The following is an 18,656-nucleotide window of genomic DNA, read 5'->3' as shown; positions in this document are numbered from 1 at the left end:
AATCTATAAGAGTGGGTCTGGCAACCAGAATAGTGGGTCTGCAATCAAGGGAATCAAGATGAGTGAGTTTGGCAATCAGAATGGTGGGTCTGCACCTTAGGGTAGTGGGTCTGGCAACAAGAATGATGGGTCAGAATTCTTGAATAGTGGGTCTTCACTCTAGCTAAGAGTGGGTCTGGCAACAAGAATGGTGGGTAAGAATTCTAGAATAGTGGGTCTTCACTCTAGAAGAGTGGGTCTGGCAACCAGAATGGTAAGTCTACACTCTGTCAAGTGTCAACCAGAATTGGGGGTCTAAACTAGAATATAGGATATATGGCAACCAGAATTGTGCGTCTGGAGTCTAGAGTCTAGAATAGTGGGTCCGGCAACCCGAAAGGTGGGTCTTCACTCAAGAATAGTGGGTCTGGCAATCGGAATGGTGCGTCTACACTCTAGAAGAGTGGGGCTGGCAACCAGAATGGTAGGTCTTCGCCTTAGAAGAGTGGGTCTGGCTACCAGAATGGTGGGTCTGCATTTTAGAATAGTGGGTCTTGACTTTATACCTACTAGAAGAGTGGGTCTCCTCTCTAGAAGAGTGAATCTTGCAACCAGAATGGTAATTCTTCACTCTGTCAACCAGAATTGGGGGTCTATGAACTAGAATATAGGAGATATGACAACCAGAATTGTGGGTCTGGACTCTAGAATAGTGGGTCTGGCAACCAAAATGTTGAGTCTGCACTCTAATAGAGTGGGTCTGGCAACTAGAATGCAGACACGTAGCCAAGGGGAAGACCCCCGGAAAAAATTGAACCCCAAAAAAAATAAGCCCCCTAGTCCCCATGGTCGCCTGGTAAGTGGGCTGTGTTTATGACTGTTTGATTAAACGACACGACAGGCAATCGACTTTAGCATTTCGTAAATTATTCCCAAATCCCACTATACAATATGTACTTATTCAATTCAATGTGACAAGTACTGAGTTCCCCCTAGCCCCCAACTTTGTATTATTGTGATGTCTGAAATTACAAATTTCTAATGCCAAATGTCGTCTGAAACACCCTATTTCTCAAAATATCTCCGGGGGCTGCACCCCCAACTTTGTATTATCGCCGTCCTACAAATTTCTTTAATGCCTAATGTCGTCTAAAACAAATAATTTCTAAAAATTTTCTTGGGGGCTGCGCCCCCCCCCCCCAACTTTATATTATTGTCATGTCTGATTATAATTACTGTCCTACAAATTTCTTTAATGCCAAATGTTGTCTAAAACACATAATTTCTCAAAAATTTTCTGATTGGCTGCGCCCCCCCCCCCCCCCCCCCAATCCCTAGCCAACCAACTTTATATTATTGTGATGTCTGATTATTACTGCCCTACCAATTTCTTTAATGCCTAATGTCGTCTGAATCACCCTATTTCTCAAAAATTTTCCGGGGGGTGCGCCCCCCTAGCCTCCCAACTTTGTATTATTGTGATGTCTGATTATTACTGTCCTACAAATTTCTTTTATGCCAAATGTCGTCTAAAACACATTATTTCTCAAAAATGTTCTGGGGGGCTGCCCCCCCCCCCCCCCGGCCCCCCAACTTTATATTATTGTGATGTTTGATTATTACTGTCCCCAAATTTCTTTAATGCCAAATGCCGTTTTAATCACCCTATTTCTCAAAAATTTTCCTGGGGGTTCGCTCCCCTTGCCCACCAACTTTATATTATTCTGATGTATGATTATTGCTGTCCTACAAATTTCTTTAAAGCCAAATGTCGTCTGAATCACCCTATTTCTCAAAAATTTTCCGGGGGTTGCGCCCCCCAGCCCGGCCCACCAACCTTGTATTATTGTAATGTCTGATTATTGCTGTGTATTCTGGGTAAAATTATCTTTATCCCGGTTGTTGCGACAACCGGGATATGTTTACTATAAGGACACGTTCATTGAAGTTTGAGGATATTGGTATATTTCTAAAATAGCGTTTTTGACGATAGTGGCTTAATTTTAGCATCTATTAATCTAGCGTGTTCATAAGTTCTGAACATTAGCCACGTGACCCATACTCCCATATGCACTGCTCAGAAATAAAATGTATTGCTTTTAGGCACTATAATGTAAAAAATGTCACATTTTTGTGACATTGTTTACCATAGCTGCCCAATTATAATTCCTTGGTCTGAAATATAGTAGATTAGGTCAATCTAACAATTATGATACAACATTGGTTAAAGGGCACGGATCGAACGGCTTTAAGGCAATATTTCGTAAACTTTGTCACACTCAGAATACGAGACCTCTTTTCTACTGTGAGGTGTCCTCAAAACCCTTTCAACTCATTATTTGATGGTTCTTCTGCCAATCATAGCCCTAAAATATGTTGTTTTGAAAAGTTAGCTAATACATGCACTTGGTTATTCGGAAATGATGTAAATTCTGTCACATTATATGGAATTTGAAATTCTGGGTGAATTTCCGAAATCATTTATATCTGATTTTGGTTTGGAAGGCGGGAAAACTCTATATAAGGACGATACACGGATACAGTTGATTCAAGTATAGGGCAGTTGATGTAAACATCGTCACAAAATGATACGACATCGTAAATAAGTTAAATTTTGCGGGAAAACTCTATATAAGGACGATACACGGATACAGTTGATTCAAGTATAGGGCAGTTGATGTAAACATCGTCACAAAATGATAAGACATCATAAATAGGTTAAATTTGGAAACAATGCAATGATTATGAAATGAAATAGTCTGTGATTAACATATTACATACATTATAAAATGTTCTTCCAGAAATTATTGGTTGGTTATTGTTTAGCAAAATAGAACTCAAGTTTAACAATGCTGAGTTTAATTTTACTAAGTTACTGAAATGTGACGAAATTTACCTTTCCTGCCCCAACAGTATAATTTCAATGTGATGAAAAATTGGCATGGGTTTCTATATTTCCTGTATAAATCCATTCTAACTATAATAAGGACTATTGATATGAAATAAAATCTATCTGAATTTTAAAATGACGTATGTGACGAAATTTACATTTCTTGCCCCTATTTTGAAGAACCATACCTCGGTTAAAATTCAATTTTCTTCCAGGAATTATTGGTTGGTTATTGTTCAGCAAATTAGAACTCAAGTTTAACAATGCTGAGTTTAATTTTACCAAGTTACTGAAATGTGACGAAATTTACCTTTCCTGCCCCAACAGTATAATTTCAATGTGATGAAAAATTGGCATGGGTTTCTATATTTCCTGTATAAATCCATTCTAACTATAATAAGGACTATTGATATGAAAGAAAATCTATCTAAATTTTAAAATGACGTATGTGACGAAATTTACATTTCTTGCCCCTATTTTGAAGAACCATACCTCGGTTAAAATTCAATTTTCTTCCAGGAATTATTGGTTGGTTATTGTTCAGCAAATTAGAACTCAAGTTTAACAATGCTGAGTTTAATTTTACCAAGTTACTGAAATGTGACGAAATTTACCTTTCCTGCCCCAACAGTATAATTTCAATGTGATGAAAAATTGGCATGGGTTTCTATATTTCCTGTATAAATCCATTCTAACTATAATAAGGACTATTGATATGAAAGAAAATCTATCTAAATTTTAAAATGACGTATGTGACGAAATTTACATTTCTTGCCCCTATTTTGAAGAACCATACCTCGGTTAAAATTCAATTTTCTTCCAGGAATTATTGGTTGGTTATTGTTCAGCAAATTAGAACTCAAGTTTAACAATGCTGAGTTTAATTTTACTAAGTTACTGAAATGTGACGAAATTCACTTTTCCTGCCCCAACAGTATAGTTTCAATGTGATGAAAAATTGGCATGGGTTTCTACATTTCTTGTATAAATCCATTCCGACTATAATAAGGACTATTGGTAGGAAATAAAATCTATCTAAATTTTAAAATTACGTATGTGACGAAATTTACATTTCTTGCCCCTATTTTGAAGAATCATACCTCGGTTAAAATTCAATTTTCTTCCAGGAATTATTGGTTGGTTATTGTTCAGCAAATTAGAACTCAAGTTTAACAATGCTGAGTTTAATTTTACTAAGTTACTGAAATGTGACGAAATTCACTTTTCCTGCCCCAACAGTATAGTTTCAATGTGATGAAAAATTGGCATGGGTTTCTACATTTCTTGTATAAATCCATTCCGACTATAATAAGGACTATTGGTAGGAAATAAAATCTATCTAAATTTTAAAATTACGTATGTGACGAAATTTACATTTCTTGCCCCTATTTTGAAGAATCATACCTCAATTAGTATATAATGTTACTTTATCACCATCACTATGTCGATAAATTAGTTATTTTGCCAACACGGAGCAAATAAAGTTATAATATTTTTTTGTGACGAAATTTACAAATTTTTACCCTGTTCAGGTGTTGAAATTTTGCCAATGTTAACATATCACTGCCATATAATAATTTATATGACCGGCGTATGGTTGAAATATTGTTAATTGATCCATAGTACGTAATATAGGGTGTTTAAGATGGTATACTAATATTTACTCAATTTCACACATGTTGAGATATCATACAAATTTATGTGACTAAATTTACCTATTTCTGCCTTCTGTATTTGTATTTGCCTATAACAATGAAATATGTGAACAATTCCAAACACATTCAGCTCACAAAACAATGCTAGACTATTCGGCATTTCTTGTCAGGATGTCATAAACATCCCTCATATAAATTTCTTAAATGTGTGACGGAGTTTACATGGTGCTACCATTTAACGAAAAAAGTCGCTAAATATGTAGATAATAGTCATATGCAACTATCCTATAAATTTGAAATTCGAAAATTTGGTCAAACACGGCAACAAGGGGTCCATATAAACTCTGTCACATTTTTATAGTGTGACAAAGTTTACAACTCACTGCCGGCCGCATTTAAGCGATATCTTATCGTCTGATAAAGATATCGTTATGCGACAACGTTTATCTAGAGGATGAAACGATTATCCTAACCATTGAGGGTTTATATAGTTTTATAGTGTGACACATTTTACATCATCGTGCCATTTAGTAGGGTCACTAATATTTACCAATATCCTCAAACTTCAATGAACGTGTCCATAAAAGTTTGTCGTCGTATAAACTAATTTTGTTATGAATTTTGTTATGACTTTTTTGTATCGAATTTTTGGATAAAGTTGATTGATTAAAAATAAATTAAAGTTCACAAATTTTGCCTCAGATATATGTTTTTTACGTTTTGAATTTTTAACACTTGTTTTTAGATCATGAATACGATGTAGTTACATTGAAACGTCGAGTAATCTCCTTTCCCTAATAAGAGCATTTTTACTTGTCGCAACAACCGGGATAAAGATAATTTTACCCAGAATACATTACAACAATGCGACTCATAAATAATACTCCAATCCGGATTTTACATTATTGCTGTCCTACAAATGTCGTCTGGAACACCCTATTTCTCAAAAATTTTCCGGCTGCGCCCCCCTAGCCCCCCAACTCTGTATTATTGTGATGTCTGATTATTACTGTCCTACAAATTTCTTGGCTACGTGTCGGGCTACGTGCCCAGAATCGAAAAAACTTAATCTTTAAATGAATAACGGAACCTTCTTTATGAAGTTACGAGATGATAATATAATTGGGAGGCAAAGTGGGTATCGGGCTTGGGGCTCATAATGCGCAAAATTTGGCCGCTGTCGAGTGGGTCTGCCTAAAATTCACAGATCTAGCTATGGGTCTGAGACATTTGTTAAAAAAAAACCTTACATCAAACAGAAAATCACTGATCTCAGATAAGGTCACAAACAGCAGATCCCGATTCCCGCCTAAAACCTGCTGCAGTGGTCTGTTACAGTAACTAATAAAACTAATAGAACACCCGCCAATACCTCTCCTAATAACACTAATTCCACCCTGCTCAGCACAATTCACTTTTCTCAAACACGAGCCTCATGTGTGTGTGTGTGTGAAGCCATGTCAAAAACAGCGGTACGGTTCTATCTGACCTCCGGCTACAAATTAGCTTAGTTTCTATAATATGTCATATGAAGACATATCAAGACGTCTGTTTCTGTAATTTTTTTGCTTTCACAGTTTACCCCGTACGGTTATCGTGCACAAGCTCAAATATCAGGTTCATGTGATTATTTCATATCGAGTAGCTGGGTGATATCATCATTACGTTGGTGTATCATTTTACACGTTGCGTGCATTCTGATAATTTTAAAATGTTGCCTGGACTATTCTATGATGAGCAGACCCATGATGTTATTAATGATGTTATTAATCACGAACGTAATTTGACCTCCAATTCGGACACTTAGCGGATACAGTTATTCCTGTTGTGGATTAAATATTAGATTCATTCAATTTCATGCCTAGGAACTCAAACGTTTCGTCAGTGATAACTGTTCGTCAGCTGTGTTAAAGTTTTAATTGTGGGCCTCTAGGAATGTTTTGTGTCGTTACTTTCTGCTGGAAAAGAATGAGACTGTTCATCCGGTAGCCGGTGGGTATTCGATTTCATGAGTACAAAATAGCGATATAAACAACTTTATAGACCTCTATGAGATTTCATCATATATTTACTGGATAAGGTTTCTTAGTTCGGGCATTATAACAGCTGCACCTCGTAGAAATTGGCATAACCATTAAGACTCTGAGTTTGACCACCAAATTTGAGGTCTTTTTGGACAATGCTTGACTTGTGAGCTGCAACTTTACTCCGCATGCGTTTTGCCCGATTTGTCAAGTTGACAAATTGGGCAAAACGCATGCGGAGTAAAGTTGCAGCTCACAACATTATGAGCAGTTGTTATGCTTGCAATGTGATATAGCTTGCTTTACAGAGCATCATCACTCTCGTGTATTGTATGTTTTGCTTGAGAACTGTAATTGTGTACAGTCTAGAATTTAATCGCTATCCGGTTTCGCATAGTTTTGTTCGCCGCACTCACATTTTCTCCAGCTAAACGTGATGATTGTTTGGCAAGTCTGGGAAAATTGTTTTCTATTTGCTGTAAACTGCTGTAATTCGAAAAACGTTGAATTTTTATATCGTTGTGCACTCCTCGTCACTTAAGCTACAGTCTGTATGCTTTAACATAAACAGGTGCTAATGGTGAAATGCAAATGTGCAAAAATGAACTTATTTGATTATCCGCTGTGGACATTAAAATGAAATATGTTATAATGATTTTGGGTATAACTATAAGCGTGATTAGGATGAATCAATCTTACTAGACTATAAGGTAAGTTATAGAACTAATAGAACTAGACTATAAGGTAAGTTATAGAACTAATAGAACTATACTATAAGGTAAGTTATACTCATGACCGAACAAGTGCCCAAGGCACGAGTTTTGTCAGGAGTTCTATAAATTGCTTATGGATCGGCACAAGACAACAATCTTACTCTTGGGAACATTTTCCGACCAAAATTTTGAAATTTTGTACAATTTAACCAAATTGGCAAAAAACTGTATCTACTTTCCACTCGGTGACCACGTGCCCGATAAACCATAAGGTTATCTTGAACCTGGATAATATTTTATACTTTATAGTATGTAATATATATTGATTATTAGCTTCTCAAAGTTAACATTGAACATTTATTAAGAATATAATAAACCAGATAATATGTAATAGTAAAACAGTACCATTTTTACCATGAGCAAGGAAGGAATTTCGTTTTTGCCTCTTATATCTAACATTTATTTTGCGATGATTTATATATAAGAGAAAACCGCTAATAATTCAGATAACCTCTCTTAAAACCATACCACCTGGGGACCCCAGTCTTTGCTGTTTATAAGCATCCAGATATGGCGGAGTGACAGGCCGAGCGCCGCCCAGTTGATATAATTCTATATTGAATTTGAAAATCGTGTATATTTCTATGTAACCATATGTTTATTGTTTATGCAGCCTGACACGGATCTGTGCAAAATAGTAATACTAACTCAAAATAATAATACAATGCTATCAATTAGTCCCTAGCGGGATGCGTACATGGTGAAATTAACAATGTACTTGAACATTTCAGCACCGCGCGCCAACAATTGTTTAATTCAGATGATCGCGCAAAATAACTTTGCGCAGGCAGACACGTGGGCGATAACTAGACTGGGGGCGAGGGCACGTACGCACGCACGCACGCACGCTCGCAGGCACGGTCGCAAAGCTACCATATACAAAAAAAACCTCGATCGCTAACCCTTGTCCTTGACTCTTTTGTGCCTTCGGCACTTTGAGTCATGGATCGGGAAAAAATGAATATATTCGGAGAACAGCTCTCAAGATCACATTTCATCACAGTTGATCTGGAGAGTGGGGAGGACAGTTGTAAATAGAGAACATAGTTTAAAGAGTTACACCTGAATTCACAGCCAGTAGTCAGCCGTAATTACCTTTCTTATTAAACCCAGCTGTAAGCTTTTAAGGTACACATTTGCAATGAATTCACTCTATACTTCCATACAAGTTGTATGGAAGTACAGAAATGTGGCCACATAATCAATATCATTGTTTAATGTTTTATGTTTATGGATATTTTTGACTGTCAATTTTTGTTGTTCGTTTTACATTTTCAGTTTATTTGTAATTTGTTTTTTTGCTACAAAATACTATGTACATGCTAATCGAAATCAGATTTGACAACTTAACGCGTTTTAACCGTTCCCATGACAACCCGTTATAATATTCGTTACCTTGACAACAGGAAATGGTAAACACATCAGAACACAAATATAACTCTCCATACGAAGAGCCACACTGGATAGCAGCTCAGATAATATGGATTATCTACTTTACAATCACTCTCTACCTCTTTCTCGCTCTTCTCATCTACTTATACAGGTAAATTACATCCCCGAAGGTCCTAGACCCGACAAGAAACAGTTTAAAGTAAACTAATTTGATTAAAATCATTTGAATCTCAACAATGACATACCCCACGGTGTTTCCAATAACAATTACTTAATTTCAAGCCAGTCACCATCAACTACCCTCCTCGACTCAGCCGAATGATAGGAAACTTAATTGAGGGTTAAATGAGGAGGGATGCATGTTAAAAGTTCAATAAACTTTCTAGGATACCCCTTCAGTGCATACTGTAAACATAGTACTATTAACTATATTAACTATATTAACTATTATATTAACTATATTAACTATTAACTATATTAACTATCAGGCACAGAAAAGAACCACAAGTAACACGCAGGAGGGGTCTCTTTATGTACGGTTTTGTAACGACCGCCTTTATCCTGGCGATAGTGGAGATGTCCATTAACGAGTGGGGGATACTGAGGATGGCTGACAACGGGCAGGTCTGCGAGACCTGGAGACTTGCTCATCACATGGCTTATTTTACATCTCTTGTCCCGGGTAAGTTTGTTGTGGTTGTTTGGAAGTTTTAGATCAAGATGTGGAGAGTGCAGTTTTATAGCGGTGGAATGAACAGGTTTGCTGAGTGGTAACTAAGTTAGGGTTGTTCGCACTTCGCTAAGTTAACTGTCAACTGATTGTTAAATTGTGCTATTTAATAAATCAGTTTTATCACACTATATAATATATATCAGAGTAACATTTTTATTTACACGGATATGAAATGAAGGTATACTAATGTTAATGCACTTATAAACCTGACTTATTTCTTTTGCAGGATACATATTTCTGTGGATCAGGCAGCACGCATTTTACAGGGACGCTATGCTAAAGACAATGACCAACAAGAAACTCGCTGCATTCAGGTAAACAATAGAATGATCCATCCCGGAAACTTAATGTTCGTCCACATTACCTAAAACAGCGGGAATAAGACCCCTTCATTTAAAAAAATTAGATTAAGATAACTAGGTAGTCTGCCGACAGAAACGGCGATCAGGGTACGGTAATGTAACCTCTATTTCCTGTATTAACCCATTGCAGCCAGGTCGTGCACTGTGTAACACTTGTTACTTGGGCACTGACAGCACAATAAGTAAAGAAAAATAAGTAATGCTTTAAAAAAACAAAGAAAATATATTTGAAAACTCACCTTTCAGTTGGGTAGTGCTAGCTCTTTTGTTAGTTGGTTACGGTTTCTTCATGAGCTACTTTGGGTCCCCAGCCTACGCAGAATCACATGAGTATGTGATAGAAAACATGGCATGTTACTCTGGAAAACATAAGAAGATGTCTGCTTTCTTCTATGCTATAGGTTGGTCCCTTACAGTTGACTTGATATTTTATATATCAAGTCAAGGTATATATACCTGAAAAAAACATTAATTAGTCGTAGCTAAACTTGTAATTGTGTTTCACAGCTTTATTCCACTGCAATAAAAGTTTAACTGAGACCAAACAAATTCCGCAGCGATATCCCTACTAGTGTTTTACCAAAGTTCCCTCCTCTTCCTCTTCACCTACCCAATATGGAAGAGTAGTAGAGATGACGGGGAGGCGAGTGAGACCATGAACATTATCATGGGGTATATCAGGAAGTGCAGACTTCTAACCATTATATCTGCTGGGACAGGTCGGTCATCTTATTTTAAAGTAGAGCTTATTGTATGAATCTTTAACAGTTTAGTTATACAAATATTTTAATAAAAATCTTAGACAGATGTTATTTTTATTGACAAAACTTTGGGCCACATGATACCAGTGGCGTAACGAAGGACCCCGCTCTGTAGGGGGGGGGACGCCATCTTAGGGGGGGGGGCCATATCGTCGTTTGAATGTGGGACAATTTTGAAAAACTTAACTAAGGTACTAGCAAAACTGCGCGTTTGGCTCTAGAAACACACCTTTTTAGTTTTTAGAGATTTTACCAGCGTATCCTCTAAAAAGCTAAAATCACCTAATTTGTCCAATTTTATGTTTCTAGTTTAAGAGGGGAGGGGGCGCCAACAACTAACAAGGGGCGCTTTTTCGGCGGGGGGAGGGGGGTTTGCGCCAACGTTACGCTACTGCATGATACCATAATATTTGATGTGCAACATACAATTCCTGATAAAAACAAATTGTTAAGTGACCCTTAAATTGCAGATATATTAGCGTTCTTATGCTCGCTCCTCTTGAAACGAGTTTGGAACGCGCCCCTAACCGTTCTAACGGTTGTATACGATGTGGATCTTCTTATTAACCTATTTTGCTTACTTCTCTGTCTCAAACCTTGGAAAGACATCATAATACCATTTAGGTAAGTTATAAACTGTGTGCCTTGTTTCAGAGGTATACTTATAGCACGGTGGCCGAATTATTTAGTCTATATTAACATTTTGTTTTGTTTGAATAGTTAAATTTGCTCGTAAATAAATGATGAGAGCTTGCTTGGCGCAGGGTGGAACTTCAAGAGTTTATTCTTGAGTGTAGCATAAAGTTGGGGCTGGACCCGAAAGAGAAGTTAGTGCGCACCTGCTGTTTTGGGATTATATTGCATCGTGCATCCTTGTACATGGTTTGGTGTTTGTTCTAAAGGAACCCGTCTAATGTCTATATGGCATGATTTTCTTGCTGTCAAACTTAATAATGAACGTGTAACTTGCCTCTCAGGATAGTTGATGATGAGCTAACCTTCTACAAAATAACCATCTATAATGGTCACGATTTGGGTCAAGATAATGGCCCTGGTAGGCCCAAAACGATCTTTGCTCACATTCCATTAACCCTCTGAAAATGCAGGTAGCTAGGGTGCTAGCTCAAGGGTGCTAGCTCAAGCCTTCAATGAGCACTTATATACAGTATTGAGATCAATGCTAAGAACTTGCTGCACTGATTTATGAATACTAATAAAAAACAACCACGAAAGCACGCTCAAAATCTTATTTCGATTACGGTTCTTATTTCGGTTCTTACCTCGGTTCGATCGCCGTTGTACACTTCAATAGTTCCCATTGGAGACAAACATGGAGGGATCAGCGACTTCAGTGATTTTCTTGCATATACTAAGGGAGAGATAAATTGATTTACAGCAAATACAAACTTAAAATATCATTGTTGATTACAAAATAATTATCTATCTAAAATTACGGGTTCCCAGCATGATCAAGCTTTTTCGAAACTGCTAGAAAACCACTATCTCTCTATTGGAATCACAAGTTCAATTCTTCAACGCTAACAACTTCTCTTCTCACCAAATATTTGTTAACATAATTCTGCGCAATAACCGTACTTTTTATAAGTTTTACTCCTAGGCCCATTTACCGGGAGAGACAGCAATCGAGCGTAAGCATGACATATGTGACAAGAAACAGGGTATACACGGGTTCTAAGTAACTACACCGAGGATTCTGCAGTCCCTAGAGTTTAAGAGGTCTTTTTGCATGCCAAAAACGCACGATCTGTCTTAATCTGAGAGTCAGAAATGGCTGATAAATCTGACTTCTTGAATCTAGACTCTCACCTTAGAATCGTGTTCTTCCCAAAACGTGATCTTGCTAGAAATATATTACGTGTGGTATATGTCATAAATATCCCTGATATGTGTCATAAATATCCCAAATATGTGTATTATGTGTACTGTTATCTGTTTCTATGTTGCATGTACGTCTCAACTCTTCAGCATGTATACTACAGGAGTACGCTTCATGTCAATTACATTGACGGTGATACGGCTTCAGTGTGAATTAACCAGTCTCTGGCTTCTGCGTTTATTATTAAGAATATATACTTTTATCTTTATATCCTATACTTATAGTCGCGTATCTGACTGCTTTAGCTGAAGCACAGCATCCTTTAAAATGTAAAATTATAAGCACATTTTTGCAAAATATTTGCTGAATTCTTTATTACTTCGCAACTGATACATAACTTCAAGTGATACAATAACTTCAAATTGAAACATCATTGCAGCCACGGCTATTCGTGAAAATGACAAGTTCATTGTTTCAAAGTTTACCTTTATAATTGAAGCCACTGCTGACCAATTCCACGATAAAATAGCATTCAATATTTCAGAGATCAAAAAATAACCAAGACGGACCGACCGCGATCCTACGTGAACTCTAGGAGCGAATCCATAGACTACAACCTAGTTTCGAGGCAAGAGTCGGGGCAGTCGAGGTCCAGCGCTCACACCAAGCTCACCTACACCAGCTCCGGGGGCTCCAGGCCCCGCTCCCCGGCTCTCACTAGGATGGTGTCTGTTCCGGAGAACGACCCGCTGGAGATCTACGGGGAGAACGGGATGATGGAGATAAAGGAAGGGAAAGTGAACGGTTCAAGCGGTGAAGTGTAGGATCTGACACTTGGTACTGTTGCTTATCATTGTGCCTTATTATTGGACTGCCGCTGAAGTTGTTCACTGTACTGAAATCGTGAAACAGAATCTCCAATTTTCTACATTTGAGATTCAATAGTTTATTGAACTATCGAATAAAAGAATTTACCTATTAACTATAATTTGCTATTGTGACATTTGATGTAGCACTGGATGTAAAATTCTGCCTTCAAAAAATTGTGCGATTCTGTTCTAAACATTATTACCTATGTTTATTATACCTTCAACCTTGTACCTGACCTAAAATATTATTTAGTTTTAGTTACTTTTTATTCTTATCTTCATTGAATTCCTGTTTTAAATGCTTCTTTGCAACCTACCTTTAATTTTCTGTAATGATCAAAAAATACTTATCGCAGTTATCTTCTATATTATAGTTTTTGTTAATGTTAGTTGTTAGAGTGATTTACAATTTACATTTCGCCTTACAGTAGCTAACGAGTTTTCTTACCAATTGACAACAAAATAGTATCGCCGAAGTTAGTGACCAGTTACCAGTTATTTAAATAACACCAAAATGTGTTTAAAATATTCACCGGTGATTGAGTACCTTGCTAGACGGCACTACAATTTGATGTGACAGTTCGGATAAAAAACTATGATGTTGAGCGTGCCGCGCATTTATGTCACAGTAAATGCTTACGATAGCAGTTGTACTTTTTATACGAAATTTGTTTTGCGCCCTGCAATATCTACTACACCACTTTGTTACCGTAAAAGTGTCCCGAGTATGATGCGGGCCGAGCGATTATACAAATTCACGGACTTCAGGACATCTATCATCTATGAAATAACCGGTGAGAATGAAAGTTACAATTAAAATCAGAATTGAGCCATATGATAAATAAATATATAAATAATATAACGATGGATATAAGAATGAGAATTTATTAAATGTTTGTTTATGATTATTTAGATTGAACATTGAATATTATTTAATCATAATTATTCAAATAATGTTTAATAATTTACGTCCTATAATTACAAAAAAATCATATGTTTAACAGTTAGACACATTTCGTAATATAAAACAAAATATCATTCACTAATTATTTGATGGTTGTAAGGAATGACTTTACAAAAACCTATCCTCGATTAAAAACCTGCCACAATGTTGTCAGTACACAAAAATGCTACTCGATTAAAAACCTGCCACAATGTTGTCAGTACACAAAAATGCTACTAAAACCGCATGAAACTACGGCATTATTTTAAGGAATACCAAAATAAAATATAGTTCAGAACGATTGTGATATAATTTAATAATTTAATTTAACATATAATTAAAACTCAGTCCACTAGATGAAGTTAAGCTGAGCGGGTTGATGCTGGAAACCTCCCTGTAGCCTTATTTCTTCTGGACTGTAGTTCGCCAGCTCTGTTAGCTGAACAGACTCTGTAATCAGGGGGTCGTGTTTGTGGGAAATCACCATTACCGGGGCCGTGTCTATGTTCAAGGCTCCTTCAAGCTTGTCGATCTGAGAGAACATGGTCAAATATTCCGAGCATGTAAAGAATGCCAGATTAGTGAGAAATAGTAAGAATGAGGGTAAAAATAGTGAAATTCAGTCCACTACTATTAGCTATCGCTGTTTTAGAAAAATGTCCAAATCTAAGAGAGGAGAAGACGTACCTCTTTGTTAAGCTGTCTTATTTCCTCTAGAAGAGATAGTAGAGTGTGAGTTGAGGGATTCATTCTGTTCAGGTGTTCCACTTCTAAGTAAGATTCTTCCAGTTTCTGGTGGGTCATTATTTAGTGAACAGGAATCTCAAAATAGGTGTAAAATGATAATTAAAAAAACAATGGTTCATGATGATAGAAATAAAATGAGGCATTTATATTTTATATTATCCAGTTCTAGCAAACTTCAAAGTACATCTACTAGCATGGTCATTGGTCATTATATTGAAATTACCGACAGAAATTGTGCCAATTCCTGTAAATCTTACTTGCAGCTCAGAAATAGCTTTCCTTAACACATCGACCTGTTTAGTCTTCTTACTCAACCCCAGGTCATACTTCATTTTCTCATACTCTATCCTGAGGCCGTCTCTCCTGCGAATGGACACATTTGTTATGAGCTTTTATTGGTCGACTACAGTATTCAAAGAGTCAAAGATAAGGTGAGGTCAAAAGAAGAACTAAAAATGATTGGCAAGGCCCTCAGGATATTAGTTGAACTCAAATCATTGGGCATTAACGTTTGACCACAGTTGAATCAACTGTGAAGGTATACACGTTCTTGAGAACAGTAAACAGTTATGACGTTAACCCCATAGTTAGCTCCAGTGCTAGATTACTTTTCACAAGAATCTTGGATCGTGTCACATTACAGATATTACAGATATTTTTCGAAATACGAAATTACTCAAATAGCGGTTCATGGTCACATCCGATATATTAAGGTATATTTTCTTTTGTACGTAGTATCGAGGTAATGAACTCTTTCAATTTTCAGTTTCAGTTTTCACTTTTGATCTTTGTATTATTTTCATACGCACCTTGATTTGTTAGACAGTAGTCTCACACGACTTTGTAAAGGCTCGCATTTAAATGTTCACCAGATCCTTTGTTCCATATTTTTCTTTAAAGTTGTGACAAATAGACGTACGATGCCGACCTGCTGTTACGGTAACAGCCCTCTAACAACCCTCTAACAACCCTCTAACCACCCTCTAACAACCCTCTAACAGCCTCTAACAGCGGACGCTTGCTTGTGATTTGTTGTAGCTAATATCCGGTCGGTATTGTACCTATTTGCCAAAATTGTTTTAAAAAAATATACACTCTCTCTTCATTCAGGCAATGAAAACCCTCGTTACCGGTAACGATTTCCCAGTAAAATACTTCAAAGGTCTCTCCCTAATCAATCTGGCGCTCTCAATTTACATAATCATCCAGAACTCTATGATAATTTATCATTACTACAGAGATCTGAAAAGACTGTCCTCCCTCCTTTTCGTTCTGATTGCGGCTGTGGACATTGGAAGTGCTTACTCAGCGATAGTCTGGGGATCTATAGCACTACTGGGTATGGAGAAGATGCCATCCTTGATTTACGTGACAAACCTTTCGTTTGGTAACCTGTGCTATGTAACTTCTACATTTCTTGGAATGACCCTTACGGTTGTGAAGACGATTAATATAATAAACCCATTCTACAGGATTCGTGGACGTGTTTTCAAGGTCTGTCTTGCTATATTTACATCTTTAGGCCTAGTTTTGTCCGTGTTTGACAGCTTACATTTAATTAAAATATCATATTACTTGCCTAAATGGGACTTAGGTTTGTGGATTTCTTTAGGTTCTCTACAATTAATTGGAACTGCTACTTTGGAGGAAATACTCCGTTACCTTTTTTCTAAATATCCCAAAATTAGGTTCGATTTGAGCTATATTATTATATATATCCCACCTTTCTTTGAGTTGTGTTTACCATGTTTAATTGTACTTGTTTGTATGATTTTACAAATAGTTTACATCAAGAGAGCTTTCAGCCAAAGTGCGGACCCCCGACAAGATATTGCAAACCATGTCACGGTCACGGTATTTTTGATATCCTTGCTGTACCTTTCCAGCATTTCGGTTTACTCTTGGAGCTTATTAAGATTTTTAATGACAAATGATATCGTGTTAGTGTTACCCGACTATAAAGTTCAGCTGGTGGGAAGGTTGACCCTACCACTGATAAATGCAGCACTGTTCCCAACTATCCTGATCCTGCGTAAACCGGAACTGAAAGCAACTTACAGAGGGTACATATCGACAGTTCTACGGCTACCAGTCACTGTCTTCTACAACATTCGCCACAGAGTCAGGGGGTACACAGACATTTAGTAATAAACTATCGATGAATCAGCTGAGATATATAAGATCTTTAAATACATACGTCAAAACGTTTCAGAAATACTCTTAGAATGTTTGTAGCTGACGAAGCTCTCGAGTGTTTAATGTAAAACTTTAAAAAGGAAAAAATATTGTATTTGCAAGCGTGATTAAAAAAAAGACAAAAACATTCTTAGAAATTTACTTTGTGATTTGGTGTGAAAAGAAGAAAAATCGTTTTATAAATATTGTTTCTTGACAGTGTACTGTTGTATCGTGATGATTGTTTATTTACGAGATAAGACTTAAGACACTGATTTAGCGAAATTGTTTGTGAAATAATTTGTTAATTTTTTCTATAATTTTGTGTTAAGTTGAAATTTTAATTTCAATACGTTGATACATTGTTATCGCTGCATTTCTAACATTACGCTCTTTAATGATCTCATTCAGTCCGTCACAAAAGGCACAAACAACTGGATTTGATTCGCAGCAGTGATTTCATGTCCTTCTACTTCAATCATGTTTGCATCAAAGCCCAAAAAAGGAGTCAGTACTGACCTATTTTTCTCCAGAATCTTGTGTTGAAACGCTTTTTCCCTGAAATAAAATATAATTTAACTATATGAACGGATAGCTTGCAAACAGGGTATCAAATAATTCACGACAGCAGATGGATATTGTATTGAACTGCGAGGGAATTCTTCTGCCGAATTATTGACCGGAGACCAAGCAAAAAATTCAGAGTTCATTCGTGTTTCTGAATATAATGCATAATGTGTGTGTTTAAACATAACACATATGAGACATTTGAACGAGTACAGGGAATCTCCTATGCCACATTTATTCGTTCAAATTATACGATTTTTGGAATTTTACCACGTAAATACCGAATAGAATTCTGCTTTTGATAAGTACTCACACGTTTAGTCCAACCTGCTCTGAGGACTCCCAAGAAATATCCATTTTTGACCTATAAATTGAAATGAGGATAAAAAAGAAATTATAATTGCTAACAAGTGCTCAGATATGATGGAAATATTCTATAGTATGAAATTATGTAATTATCCCAATTATGTAAATTTGGGGTTACGGTAGTTGAAAATCATATTTTTCTAAATCCCTAGATAAAAAAAAAACTTTTAAAAATAAATGGAAACATTTATAAATGGTCGCCTATGGCGTTTTTGATGTCGTTTTTACACATATTAAATAATTAAACTTCAAGTAAAACAAGTAAACTTCACGACTTATGCCAATGGGACACTAGGAAGTAGGAAATGATTCAATTACGTCACACGCGCTAACATCATTACATTCGGAAACCTATTACTAGGCAGTGAGTGCGTTTGATAAACTGCCACCGTTAGTGATACTCACACCATCATACCTATGGTTAATTGTCTAGACACTTGCTACTATAGCAGGGGAGCTCATCATGTGTTCTAGGTGAAGCAAGCTTCGCATCCTAGAATCATCTAGAGTACAGTGCAAGTGTAAAGTAGTACTTTAAAGTTGTATTTTTGATTTACTCGCTTCGGTATTACAATGATAATCG

The 18,656-nt window shown here is 36.6% G+C and overlaps 3 protein-coding genes across 3 annotated transcripts in view; 1 reads left to right on the top strand and 2 right to left on the bottom strand.

The window, feature by feature from the left end:
- The window catches only part of LOC134812781 (uncharacterized), a 36,036-nt gene extending 25,968 nt beyond the window's left edge, over positions 1–10,068 (bottom strand). Inside the window, exon 1 of the mRNA XM_063820347.1 lies at positions 10,048–10,068. The gene's annotated coding sequence lies outside the window, so the exon portion shown is untranslated. The remainder of the gene's footprint in view (positions 1–10,047) is intronic.
- LOC134812779 (uncharacterized) lies at positions 8,731–13,704 on the top strand. The gene is made up of 8 exons (XM_063820343.1): positions 8,731–8,864; positions 9,202–9,395; positions 9,673–9,760; positions 10,055–10,209; positions 10,366–10,527; positions 11,040–11,193; positions 11,334–11,396; positions 12,951–13,704. The coding sequence occupies exons 1-8, from the start codon at positions 8,731–8,733 to the stop codon at positions 13,228–13,230; spliced, it is 1,230 nt and encodes a 409-aa protein (XP_063676413.1). The 3' UTR covers positions 13,231–13,704.
- Positions 13,705–14,100: 396 nt separating this feature from the next.
- On the bottom strand, positions 14,101–18,072 carry LOC134813355 (uncharacterized). The gene is made up of 6 exons (XM_063821059.1): positions 18,021–18,072; positions 17,660–17,698; positions 15,223–15,328; positions 14,906–15,010; positions 14,422–14,750; positions 14,101–14,375 (listed from the first exon to the last, which is right to left on the bottom strand). Exons 1-5 carry the CDS (start codon positions 18,062–18,064, stop codon positions 14,571–14,573), a joined length of 474 nt encoding a protein of 157 aa, XP_063677129.1. The 5' UTR covers positions 18,065–18,072; the 3' UTR covers positions 14,101–14,375; positions 14,422–14,570.
- Positions 18,073–18,656: the final 584 nt, after the last annotated feature.

This window comes from Bolinopsis microptera, chromosome 3 (assembly GCF_026151205.1).
Source record: "Bolinopsis microptera isolate Bmic1 chromosome 3, MBARI_Bmic_1.0, whole genome shotgun sequence".
NCBI lineage: Eukaryota > Metazoa > Ctenophora > Tentaculata > Lobata > Bolinopsidae > Bolinopsis > Bolinopsis microptera.
The sequence above is the reverse complement of the archived record's forward strand: the minus strand, read 5'-3'. Positions and strand labels throughout refer to the sequence as shown.

Bases quoted from the DNA above. Each gene is read 5' to 3' on its own strand.
- LOC134812779 (XM_063820343.1), top strand. From the start codon at position 8,731: ATGGTAAACACATCAGAACACAAATATAACTCTCCATACGAAGAGCCA. The intron at 9,761-10,054 runs GTAAACAATAGA...CTCACCTTTCAG, and splicing joins AAGAAACTCGCTGCATTCAG to TTGGGTAGTGCTAGCTCTTT. The intron at 10,210-10,365 runs GTTGGTCCCTTA...CAAATTCCGCAG, and splicing joins TGCTTTCTTCTATGCTATAG to CGATATCCCTACTAGTGTTT.
- LOC134813355 (XM_063821059.1), bottom strand. From the start codon at position 18,064: ATGGATATTTCTTGGGAGTCCTCAGAGCAGGTTGGACTAAACGT. The intron at 15,329-17,659 runs GTCAGTACTGAC...GTCCATTCGCAG, and splicing joins AAGATTCTGGAGAAAAATAG to GAGAGACGGCCTCAGGATAG. The intron at 14,751-14,905 runs GTACGTCTTCTC...ATGTTCTCTCAG, and splicing joins TAAGACAGCTTAACAAAGAG to ATCGACAAGCTTGAAGGAGC.